Source organism: Haliotis rubra, unplaced genomic scaffold, assembly GCF_003918875.1.
Source record: "Haliotis rubra isolate DU_JTF1 unplaced genomic scaffold, ASM391887v1 Scf48, whole genome shotgun sequence".
Taxonomy (NCBI): domain Eukaryota; kingdom Metazoa; phylum Mollusca; class Gastropoda; order Lepetellida; family Haliotidae; genus Haliotis; species Haliotis rubra.
This window is the reverse complement of record NW_025767168.1, coordinates 3,246,274-3,257,925: the sequence shown is the minus strand read 5'-3', so window position 1 is coordinate 3,257,925 and position 11,652 is coordinate 3,246,274. Positions and strand designations below refer to the sequence as shown.

General features: G+C 41.3%; 1 protein-coding gene across 1 annotated transcript; it reads left to right on the top strand.

The window, feature by feature from the left end:
* The first annotated feature begins 1,558 nt into the window (after positions 1-1,558).
* On the top strand, positions 1,559-7,678 carry LOC124290997 (polyamine oxidase 5-like). The gene is made up of 3 exons (XM_046727859.1): positions 1,559-1,806; positions 6,702-6,824; positions 7,416-7,678. The coding sequence occupies exons 1-3, from the start codon at positions 1,686-1,688 to the stop codon at positions 7,676-7,678; spliced, it is 507 nt and encodes a 168-aa protein (XP_046583815.1). The 5' UTR covers positions 1,559-1,685.
* Positions 7,679-11,652: the final 3,974 nt, after the last annotated feature.

Genomic DNA, 11,652 nt, shown 5'->3' with positions numbered 1-11,652 from the left:
GGTGAGTCTTCTTTACATGTTTGGTGTGTGTGTGTGTGTGTGTGTGTGTGTGTGTGTGTGTGTGTGTGTGTGTGTGTGTGTGTGTGTGTGTGTGTGTGTGGTGTGTGTGTGTGTGTGTTTCGTTGTGTGTGTGTGTGTGTGTGTGTGTGTGTAGATGTGGAGTAGGAGGTGCCTTGCTGACACATTTTCTCCTGGTTGTGTAGACTTACATGGCAGAATCTTGCTATGATGTTTATTTGGTGGGGTGAAGTATTTAGGAAGTTTGACAGACAAGGTGAATCTTTGCTATGATGTTTATTTGGTGGGAGTCGCGGTATTTGGGAAGTTTGACAGACAGGTGAGTCTTTCAATGACAGGAAAGCGTTTCTCCTGGGTAATGAGTGTGAGAGAAGGTTTGAGATAAGCAGTTGTGTTTGGTCCCTGTTGATTGATGAATGAATTTATGCACACTGATACGATCTCAAATAATAGTTGATCTCCATATCTCAAATCCAAACTCAAAATATTACTTTGAACTTCAATGCCATTCCCCCTCACATTGGGCCGACACTGAGGTATGATGTAGTAAAGTTGTTGGAGTACCTGTATGTTTGCAGACTAGTGAGTGGTGGAGATGGAGAGTCACACCTGTCTATAGAGCTGCGTGTGTTGTGGAGACAGCTCAAGGTGCGATGACCCTAACAAGGAGGTGATCGTCGGCTCTGCTGATAGCAGCCAAGTCCGTCACTGATGCTGTGGTAGTTGCTGTGCCAGCTGCGTCATTAGAAGAGCGAGAGTCTGATGTTTGAGCCCATGCTGCCTGGAGCGTGCAGAGGCATTGAAGGGAAATGGGTTGGTGGAAAATTATTTTAAGGACACGCAAAAATTACTTCTTTGTCTGATTTGGGATGGTGTGGTAGCCAGTGGTTAAAGCGTTCACTTGTCAAGCTGAAGACCTGGGTTAGATACACATGGATATAATGTGTGAAACCCATTATGGTGATATTATGGTGATATTGTTAGAATATTGATTAAAGCCCCTTAAGCCTGAACTCCGTTGTCTGACTAAGTAATCATATGGAATTTGTGTTTTATTTATTATTATTAAAGAGAACTCAAACTCTGTTTAATTTATGGGTTTTGTATGCTTGTGACTGTACTTCACCTCTTTGAATCCTTGAGAGAAATTTGTAACAGCAGTTAGTCATTTATGTCTTCTCATAAAGATACATGTTCATCCCTCAATTTTCATGATTAATTCATTGTCTTTAAGTTGCCCATGACAATTCAATGATTGAGTTTGCCTCCAGCAACTTAGCATTGTGTGTAATTCAAGGCAACTATAGGGATTGGTCATACAAGGCAACTATATGGATTGGTCATACAAGGCAACTCTTGGTCATCAGACAGTCAGGATCAGTGAATATTTGCTCATACTATCAGTCACTAGTTGTCATCAATTTTTGAATATTTACAGGTCACCATCAGATAGCTGGCTAAGCTACTGACTGCATTATTAATCAAACAAACATTTATCGATTGCTTGTGTCATATTTAAGATGAACTAGAAGATTTTCTCTGGCATGGAATGATTTATAATTTCAGGGACATCGTATGGCAACAAGCTGATTGTTGAGTTTGACGAGGTGTTCTGGCCGACCGATGTGGGAGTGTTTCTATTGGCCGACCGTGATGCAGAGCAGGGAATGATGCAGAAATGGTTGAACATGCACAAACTTGTAGGACCACCTGTCCTCGTCAGTATGATTGGCGGTCCTGCATCACTAAAGTTTGAAAATATGACAGATGAAGAAGTGAAAAGTCTGGGTAAGTAATGGAAATGCATCCACAGGTCAGTCTGCCAGGATACATTCCATGTTGGTACAATTGTATTGTCAGCTTTGCTGGACATACATGACATCTTAAACTGTCTGACCGTGAAGATCCGGCTACACAGTTAGTCCCTGATGCTAAAATGTGCTTGTCTTGCAGTGTGTGAAAGCCTCACTACACTGTTAGTCCCTGATGCTAAAATGTGCTTGTCTTGCAGGTGTGTGAAAGCCTCACTACACTGTTAGTCCCTGATGCTAAATGTGCTTGTCTTGCAGTGTGTGAAAGCCTCACTGCACTGTTCGTCCCTGATGCTAAATGTTAGCTTGTCTTGCAGTGTGTGAAGCCTCACTACACTGTTGCGTCCCTGATGCTAAATGTGTTTGTCTTGCAGTGTGTGAAAGCCTCACTACACTGTTAGATCCCTGATGCTAAATGTGCTTGTCTTGCAGTGTGTAGAAGCCTCACTACACAGGTTAGTCCCTGATGCTAAATGTGCTTGTCTTGCAGTGTGTGAAAGCCTCACTACACTGTTAGATCCCTGATGCTAAATGTGCTTGTATTCCTGTGTGTGAACATCTGACTACACTGTTCTGTCACTGATGCTAAATGTGCTTGTATTGCTGTGTGTGAACATCTGACTACACTGTTCGTCCCTGATGCTAAATGTGCTTGTAATGCTGTATGTGAACATCTGACTACACTGTTTGTCCCTGATCCTAAATGTGCTTGTATTGCTGTATGTGAACATCTGACTGCACAGTTCATCACTGATGCTAGATGTGCTTGTATTGCTGTGTGTGAACATCTGACTACACTGTTAGTCCCTGATGCTAGATGTGCTTGTATTGCTGTCGTGAGCGTCTCACTACACTGTTCAGTGTCTGATGCTAGATGTGCTTGTATTTGCTGTGTGTGTGCACGCCTCACTACACTGTTAGGTGTCTGATGATAGATGTGCTTGTATTGCAGTGTGTGAACATCTCACTACACTGTTCGTGTCTGATACTAGATGTGCTTGTATTGCTGTGTGTGAACGCCTCACTACACTGTTCCTGTCTGATGCTAGATGTGCTTGTATTGCGGTCGCGTGAACGCCTCACTACACTGTTAGTGTCTGATACTAGATGTGCTTGTTATTGCGGTGCGTGAGCGTCTCACTACACTGTTCGTGTCTGATACAAGTTGTGCTTGTATTGTAGTGCGCGAACGTCTCACTACACTGTTCGTGTCTAATACTAGATGTGCTTGTATTGCTGTGTGTGAGCGCCTCACTACACTGTTTGTGTCTTAGGCTAAATGTGCTTGTATTGCAGTGCGTGAACATCTCACTACACTGTTCGTCCCTGATGCTAAATGTGCTTGTATTGCTGTGTGTGAATGTCTCACTACACTGTTCGTGTCTGATGCTAGATGTACTTGTATTGCAGTCGTGAGGCGTCTCACTACACTGTTAGGTGTCTGATACTAGATGTGCTTGTATTGCTGTGTGTGAGAGCGCCTCACTACACTGTTAGGTGTCTGATGCTAGATGTGCTTGTATTGCAGTGCGTGGAACGCCTCACTACACTGTTAGGTGTCTGATACTAGATGTGCTTGTATTGCAGTGCGTGAACGTCTCTCACTACACTGTTAGGTGTCTGATGCTAGATGTGCTTGTATTGCAGTCGTGAGCGCTCACTACACTGTTAGGTGTCTGATGCTAAATGTGCTTGTATTGCGGTGTGTGAATGTCTCACTACACTGTTCGCGTCTGATGTTAAATGTGCTTGTAATGCAGTGTGTGAATGTCTCACTACACTGTTCGTGTCTGATGCTAAATGTGCTTGTAATGCAGTGTGTGAATGTCTCACTACACTGTTAAGTAGGTGTCTGATGTTAAATGTGCTTGTAATGCAGTGTGTGAATGTCTCACTACACTGTTCGTGTCTGATGCTAAATGTGCTTGTATTGCTGTGTGTGAATGTCTCACTACACTGTTCGTCTCTGATGCTAAATGTGCTTGTATTGCTGTGCGTGAATGTCTCACTACTCTGTTCGTGTCTGATGCTAAATGTGCTTGTATTGCTGTGCATGAATGTCTCACTACACTGTTAGTCCCTGATGCTAAATGTGCTTGTATTACAGTGTGTGAACGTCTCACTACTCTGTTAGTGTGTCTGATGCTAGATGTGCTTGTATTGCAGTGCGTGAGCGTCTCACTACACTGTTAGGTGTCTGATGCTAAATGTGCTTGTATTGCAGTGTGTGAATGTCTCACTATACTGTTAGGTGTCTGATGCTAACTGTGCTTGTATTGCTGTGTGTGAATGCCTCACTACACTGTTAGTCCCTGATGCTAAATGTGCTTGTATTGCTGTGTGTGAATGTCTCACTACACTGTTAGGTAATCTAATACTAGATATTAGCGTATTGCTGTGCGTGAATGCCTCACTACACTGTTAGGTGTCTGATGCTAAATGTTTGCTATTGCAGTCGTGAGCGTCTCACTACACTGTTAGTCCTGATGCTAAATGTGCTTGTATTGCTGTGTGTGAATGTCTCACTACACTGTTAGGTGTCTGATGCTAGATGTGCTTGTATTGCAGTGCGTGAGCGCCTCACTACACTGTTAGAGTGTCTGATGCTAAATGTGCTTCTATTGCAGTGTGTGAATGTCTCACTACACTGTTAGGTGTCTGATGTTAAATGTGCTTGTAATGCAGTGTGTGAATGTCTCACTACACTGTTAGGTGTCTGATGCTAAATGTGCTTGTAATGCAGTGTATGAATGTCTCACTACACTGTTAGGTGTCTGATGTTAAATGTGCTTGTAATGCGGTGTGTGAATGTCTCACTACACTGTTAGTCCCTGATGCTAAATGTGCTTGTATTGCAGTGTGTGAATGTCTCACTACACTGTTAGGTAATCTAATACTAGATGTGCTTGTATTGCTGTGCGTGAACGCCTCACTACACTGTTAGGTGTCTGATGCTAAATGTGCTTGTATTGCAGTCGTGAGCGTCTCACTACACTGTTAGTCCCTGATGCTAAATGTGCTTGTATTGCTGTGTGTGAATGTCTCACTACACTGTTAGTGTCTGATGCTAGATGTGCTTGTATTGCAGTCGCGTGAGCGCCTCACTACACTGTTAGTGTCTGATGCTAAATGTGCTTCTATTGCGGTGTGTGAATGTCTCACTACACTGTTAGGTGTCTGATGTTAAATGTGCTTGTAATGCAGTGTGTGAATGTCTCACTACACTGTTAGGTGTCTGATGCTAAATGTGCTTGTAATGCAGTGTATGAATGTCTCACTACACTGTTAGGTGTCTGATGTTAAATGTGCTTGTAATGCGGTGTGTGAATGTCTCACTACACTGTTGCGTGTCTGATGCTAAATGTGCTTGTAATGCAGTGTATGAATGTCTCACTACTCTGTTAGCGTCTGATGTTAAATGTGCTTGTAATGCAGTGTGTGAATGTCTCACTACACTGTTAGGTGTCCTGATGCTAAATGTGCTTGTATTGCTGTGTGTGAATGTCTCACTACACTGTTAGATCTCTGATGCTAAATGTGCTTGTATTGCTGTGTGTGAATGTCTCACTACACTGTTAGGTGTCTGATGCTAGATGTGCTTGTATTGCTGTGTGAGCGCCTCCTTAACTGTTTGTCCCTGATGCTAGATGTGCTTGTATTGCTGTGTGTGAGCGTCTCACTACACTGTTAGTCCCTGATGCTAGATGTGCTTGTATTGCAGTGTGTGAACATCTCACTACACTGTTCGATCCCTGATGCTAGATGTGCTTGTATTGCAGTGTGTGAACATCTCACTACACTGTTCGTCCCTGATGCTAGATGTGCTTGTATTGCTGTGTGTGAACATCTCACTACACTGTTAGATCCCTGATGCTAGATGTGCTTGTATTGCTGTGTGAGCGCCTCCTTAACTGTTAGATCCCTTATGCTAGATGTGCTTGTATTGCTGTGTGAGGCGCCTCACTACACTGTTAGTCCCTGATGCTAAATGTGGTTGTATTGCTGTAGCGTGAGCGCCTCACTACCTGTTAGGTGTCTGATGCTAAATGTGCTTGTTCTACGGTGAGTGAGCGCCTCACTACACTGTTTGTCCCTGATGCTAAATGTGCTTGTATTGCAGTCGCGTGAATGCCTCACTACACTTCTCCGTGTCTGAGGTTATATGTGCTTGTACTACAGTGAGTGAGCGCCTCACTACACTGTTTGTCCCTGATGCTAAATGTGCTTGTATTGCAGTGCGTGAGGCAGCCTCACTACACTGTTAGTGTGTGCTGGGGTTATATGTGCTTGTACTACAGTGGTGAGCGCCTCACTACACTGTTAGTCCCTGATGCTAAATGTGCTTGTATTGCAATGCGTGAGACGCCTCACTACACTGTTCATCCCTGATGCTAAATGTGCTTGTATTGCTGTGCGTGAGTGAGCGTCTCACTACACTGTTTGTCTCTAATGCTAAATGTGCTTGTATTGCAGTTCATGAACGTCTCACTACACTGTTTGTCTCTAATGCTAAATGTGCTTGTATTGCAGTGCGTGAACGTCTCACTACACTGTTTGTCTCTAATGCTAAATGTGCTTGTATTGCAATGCATGAACGTCTCACTACACTGTTTGTCTCTAATGCTAAATGTGCTTGTATTGCAGTGCGTGAACGTCTCACTACACTGTTTGTCTCTAATGCTAAATGTGCTTGTATTGCAGTGCATGAACGTCTCACTACACTGTTTGTCTCTAATGCCAAATGTGCTTGTATTGCAGTGCGTGAACGTCTCACTACACTGTTTGTCTCTAATGCTAAATGTGCTTGTATTGCAGTGCGTGAACGTCTCACTACACTGTTTGTCTCTAATGCTAAATGTGCTTGTATTGCAGTGCGTGAACGTCTCACTACACTGTTTGGCCCTGATGCTGAGTCAAGGGAGATAGTAAAACTTCTGCGTTCAAGTTGGAAAAGCACAGTGTATTCTGGGCTAGGCAACTCATACCCTAAAGTTGGTAAGTATTGTTATGTGGTCTGCTTGTAATAGAGGTATTGTTCTGATAGTATCCCTTGTGGTGGTTGTATCATATCAGTTGAGTAAATATCTGCATCACGTTTTGGCTTTCCTAAGCGTATCAAGTTGTCATGCTATGAAGAAAATGTATCTGGTGGGCCGAAGTTCTTGAAAGGCATTCAGAAGTTGGATGAACATGAATACATGACATGTTTCTATGAATAACAACTTGGTTTTATTCTTCACCGCGACGTTTCACCTAATGAAGGAGCAAAATTAAGCGCTGAAGCGTCGTGTAAAGAGTGAAAAGAAGTTGTTATCCATGAAAACATGTCATGTATTCATATCTGTGAGGGCGTTGGGGTAGCCTAATGGTTAAAGCGTTGGCTCGTCACGAAGAAGACCAGGTTTGAATCCCCACATGGCTACAATGTGTGAAGCCCATTTCTGGTGTCCCCGCCGTGATGTTGCTGGAATATTGCTAAAGCGGCGTAAAACCAAACTTAGTCAGTCAGTCAGTCATATCTATGGCCACTGAATTCTGATTTAAACTGTGCTTGGACTGAATAGTTGTTAATTTGGCTTTCTCCAGGCAATGATATCAGCATGTGGAACACATTGTCAGAGCCGCTGTGCCCATATATCTACTTTGCCGGGGAGCACACTATATTCAAAGGAATCGGTACACTCCATGGTGCTTACAACTCAGGCATTAGGGCTGCTGAACAAATAATGTCTGAACTGTGTGAGCAGCGAGCTAGAAGAAGAGAGAGGAGAAGGCAGGAAGAAGAAGGAAGAGGAAGAGAAGGAAGAAAAGAAAGAAAGAAGAAAAAGAAGATAAAACTAAAAGAGTGAGAAGAAAGATGAGTTGTAACTAGTTGGAATTTTGATAACATCTGTTATTTTGAAACACATTTGTACAGTTAAAGAATGAAAGAGTGGTGTGCGTGCCATGTAGCCCAGACAAATGATTATGATTGTATATTCAGCTCATGAAGAACTAATCAACAGAGATGATATGTAAAACATAGCAGTTTATATGATGATGTATCTGTCAGTATTACCAGAATTACATTGCTTGTAGAGGGGCTTCAGTTGTATCTGCCTAACTTCACAGTAAGTCATGTGACTGATAAGATCAGGCAAGTCTTGGTTGTTTCTTGGTCTACAGTTTATTTGTGACTGAAGAATATTTGGTTACCATGCTTACCCTGAAACAGAAAAAGATGTTTCTAATTATAATTGATTTTGTTAAACAGTTATATCGTGATAATGGGGAAAGTTTAGTGTGTCTTGCAGATTAACTGATATCCTTGCTACTTATCCTATAATTGAATGGACAGTTGTTTGATCAATGTATACAAGTTTGTCCTTTCAGACTTATGTGAGTATGTATGGGTTAAATTACCTATATAAATGATGAGGTAGTTTCCAACCTATATTTCTGGTCCCAACCGACAAAGACTGTTACCCACATGTCTGGGTGTTATCTTAACATTCTGGGGCAGTGGGGTAGCCTAATGGTTGTAGCTTTGGTTTGTCACGTCGAAGAACCAGGTTTGATTCCCATTTCTGGTGTCCCCTGCCGTGATATTGCTAAATGCCGCATTAGACCATACTCACTCACTCCACACACCTAAGCATTCCAAATCTTGGGGTCATCAAGTGACGACTTGTCAGTAGGTCACCATGACTCTTTGTTTTTGAGGGGTGTCACAGACATTTGAAGGGTCATCATCAGCCTGTCATAGTTTTACATTATTTTGATTACTGCCTACCCATGCTGTTCACTGCAAATGATAATGTCAACTATTACGTCAGACCTATTCCAAGAATACATTGTGATATGGCCACTGTGTATCTTTATTGACTATGTATTCAGCGGCATCCGATTCTTGTTAACACGATATCTCATGAACTGTTGTACCCAATGCCTTCAAGTTTGGTGACAGCCTACATTGGGGATTACACAGAAACCAGTCCATTTGGGTGACCTTGACCTTATCGTCAAGGTCACAACAACACTGAACACTTTTAAACTGTTGTTAGCAGCGGCATCTCATGCACTGTTGTATCCAATGTCTTAAAATTTGGTGACAGCCTACATTGGTGTATTACGCAGACATCAGGTGATTTGGGTGAACTTGACCTTATCTTCAAGGTCACCACGACACTTTGATCACTTTTCAAACTTATGTAAACGTGATATCTCATGAAACATTGCACCCAATGTCTTCAATTATGTCGACAGCCTACATTGGGTGATTATGCAGACACCAGTCATTTCAGGCATCTTGTATGTGACAAAAAAATAAAAAGTAGTAAATATGTCATAAATATTCCATTCATTAGCAGCGGGGGACATTAACATATCAGTGGCAAACACTTGTTAGAATGTAAATTAACTTCAAGTTAAGCCATGTAACTTGAAATATTTTTATTGTCATGTAATCTATATAATGATATTTAAAAACAATAATGTTTGTACTTTTGATAATGTCAGAAGGTTGTGGTGTGAGGCATGTTTAGCCATTGATATCATTGTTTACTTTTGCCAAAAGTTTGCCATGTGTTTTATTTGTATGTATGGTGGTGACTGATCTATATTTGCGGTGTCTGGGAGTATCTGGATGAACTTGAAATGAGTTTCTACCCACAATAAGGGCACATTTGAAAACCTTTGAATGCTTTTGAATTCAAGTGTTTGCTCATCGTGCTGAAGACATGGCTTGATCCACAACATGGGTACAATGTGTGAAGCTCATATCTGGCGTCTCCTTCCCTTCCCCGCTCTCGTTGTGATATTGCTGGAATATTTCTAACAGTGGCGTAATCCACACTCACTGACTTTATAATTTCATGTAAACAGTGTATCATGTAATCCAGAAGGAGAATGCAGGATCAGATTTATACATGTTATGTCCATTAGAAGGCATGTTGACTTATCCAGAGTTATTGAATAATCAGGTAGTTTTCACATATCATGAGTATTTGCCAAGTGCTGCTTTATCCCCTGCCTGGCAGAGTAAACCGATGTTTATGTCAATGTATTGTACCAGTATTGAGTACAAGTGGTAGGAAATGTAATCTGAGGGAGTGGTAGGGTAGCCTAGCGGTTAAAGCGTTTGTTTGTTGAACTGAAGACCTGGGTTCCATTCCTCACAATGTGTGAAGCCCATTTCTGGTGTCCCTGGCCATGATATAGCTAGAATATTGTTAGCAGAGACATGAATTAATTCTAGACATGTAGTGTTTTATGTGATCCAGAAGTAGTATGTAGGAACAGAGATGCCCAGTAGAATAGCAGGTTGTAATGTTGACTTATCCAGAGCTTCTACATGTCATGGTGAGTATTTATCCTTTGCTTGGCAGAGTTAACCAACTCGCGTATGTCAGTGTAAAAATATTGAGTACAAGTGGAAGGAAATCTGTTTTGTGTATGCAATGATGAATATATACCAAGCACAATAGGATGGAAAAATGAACATGTTTGAAACCTGATGGTCAGTCATTGATTGTGATAAAAATCAGTGTTGAATTTTAAGAAAATTTGAAATACATCAAATTACACAGATTAGTTGAAAGAGTCAAAAGAACACTTGAAGATTGCAAGTTACAATGAATTATGTCTTCAATCTAGCACCATTTCTTGCAAATAGAGGGCGATGGGGTAGCCTAGTGGTTAAAGCGTTCACTCGTCACGCCGAAGACCGGGTTCGATTACCCACATGGGTACAATGGGTGAAGCCCATTTCTGGTGTCCCCTGCCGTGATATTTTGCTCGAATATGCTCCAAAGTCAGTCCTTACTCACTCTTGCAAATAGTATTGAAATCAGTGTGAATTGGCTTTAATATAACCTGGTAGATTAAATATTCATTTATACAATGTACTTTCCTTAAGGTAACATTTCAAGATTTACAAGTAGGATGGAAATAGGTCTAGAATTTGACACTTCTTACAAGTAGTATTCCAAACTTAAGGGGCTAATTGTTGCGTGCAGTAAACAGGTTTATGAAAAGAAAGGAAAAAGGTCAAAGGAAACATACTGATAATAATTTATTGGAAGTAGTGTTGCTAAGGTATTCAACACTTAGTAAAGGGCTTGGCTCTTCTCTTATGAAGATCTGGCTTTGTTAAGTTCTAACAGTGTCATACTTATGCTGTTTTCAGTGCCTTGTATGGTGATAAACATACATTTGTTACACATGTGTATTTTTGAAAGATCATTTTTTAATTAAACATCACTGAAAAATAATCAGTTCATTTTTGTCTTGTCGTATTTCAGAGGGGTGAATGACAAGTTCTTAGCCTCATACAGAAAGATTTTACAAAGACATTTGATTGAAAAAGCATGTCACCTTCCAGAAAGACAGAGGTCATAACCTTCCAACTCTAAGGACTGTCTTTTCTCTCTCTGGTGGCGATGTCTAGCAGTTTCGCTAATTGACTGAGAGAACATCGCGCAAATGTGAACCCGAGATTCTGTGTCAGAGAGAGAGGAGGTTGTGTCAGTAGAATTAATGTACCTGAGAAAGTCTTTCCGTTCATATATCATATTCTTCTCGATTTAAAATTATTTGGGGTCCCATTGTTACCTTTACCATAGCAACTGACGGTTTGTAGGCGACATGTCAGACCAAATCGTTTGTTGTTTTGAATACAATATTTCATGCTAATTGTACACGATTTCCGGAAACTGGCTTATAAAAATACCCATAGAAGAAATAAATAGATCCGTTATATGTTAACATAAGTCCAACTTGCAGAGAATTCATGAGTATACCATTTATTCGTTATGGGCTGATATCCAGGCATCCAGCTGGAACT

What these genes read in the sequence shown, in the direction of transcription:
- LOC124290997 (XM_046727859.1), top strand. Translation starts at nt 1,686, where the DNA reads ATGATGCAGAAATGGTTGAACATGCACAAACTTGTAGGACCACCTGTC. An exon ending in TGAAGAAGTGAAAAGTCTGG is followed by an intron (nt 1,807 to 6,701) that starts GTAAGTAATGGA and finishes CTTGTATTGCAG; the next exon opens with TGCGTGAACGTCTCACTACA. An exon ending in CAACTCATACCCTAAAGTTG is followed by an intron (nt 6,825 to 7,415) that starts GTAAGTATTGTT and finishes GGCTTTCTCCAG; the next exon opens with GCAATGATATCAGCATGTGG.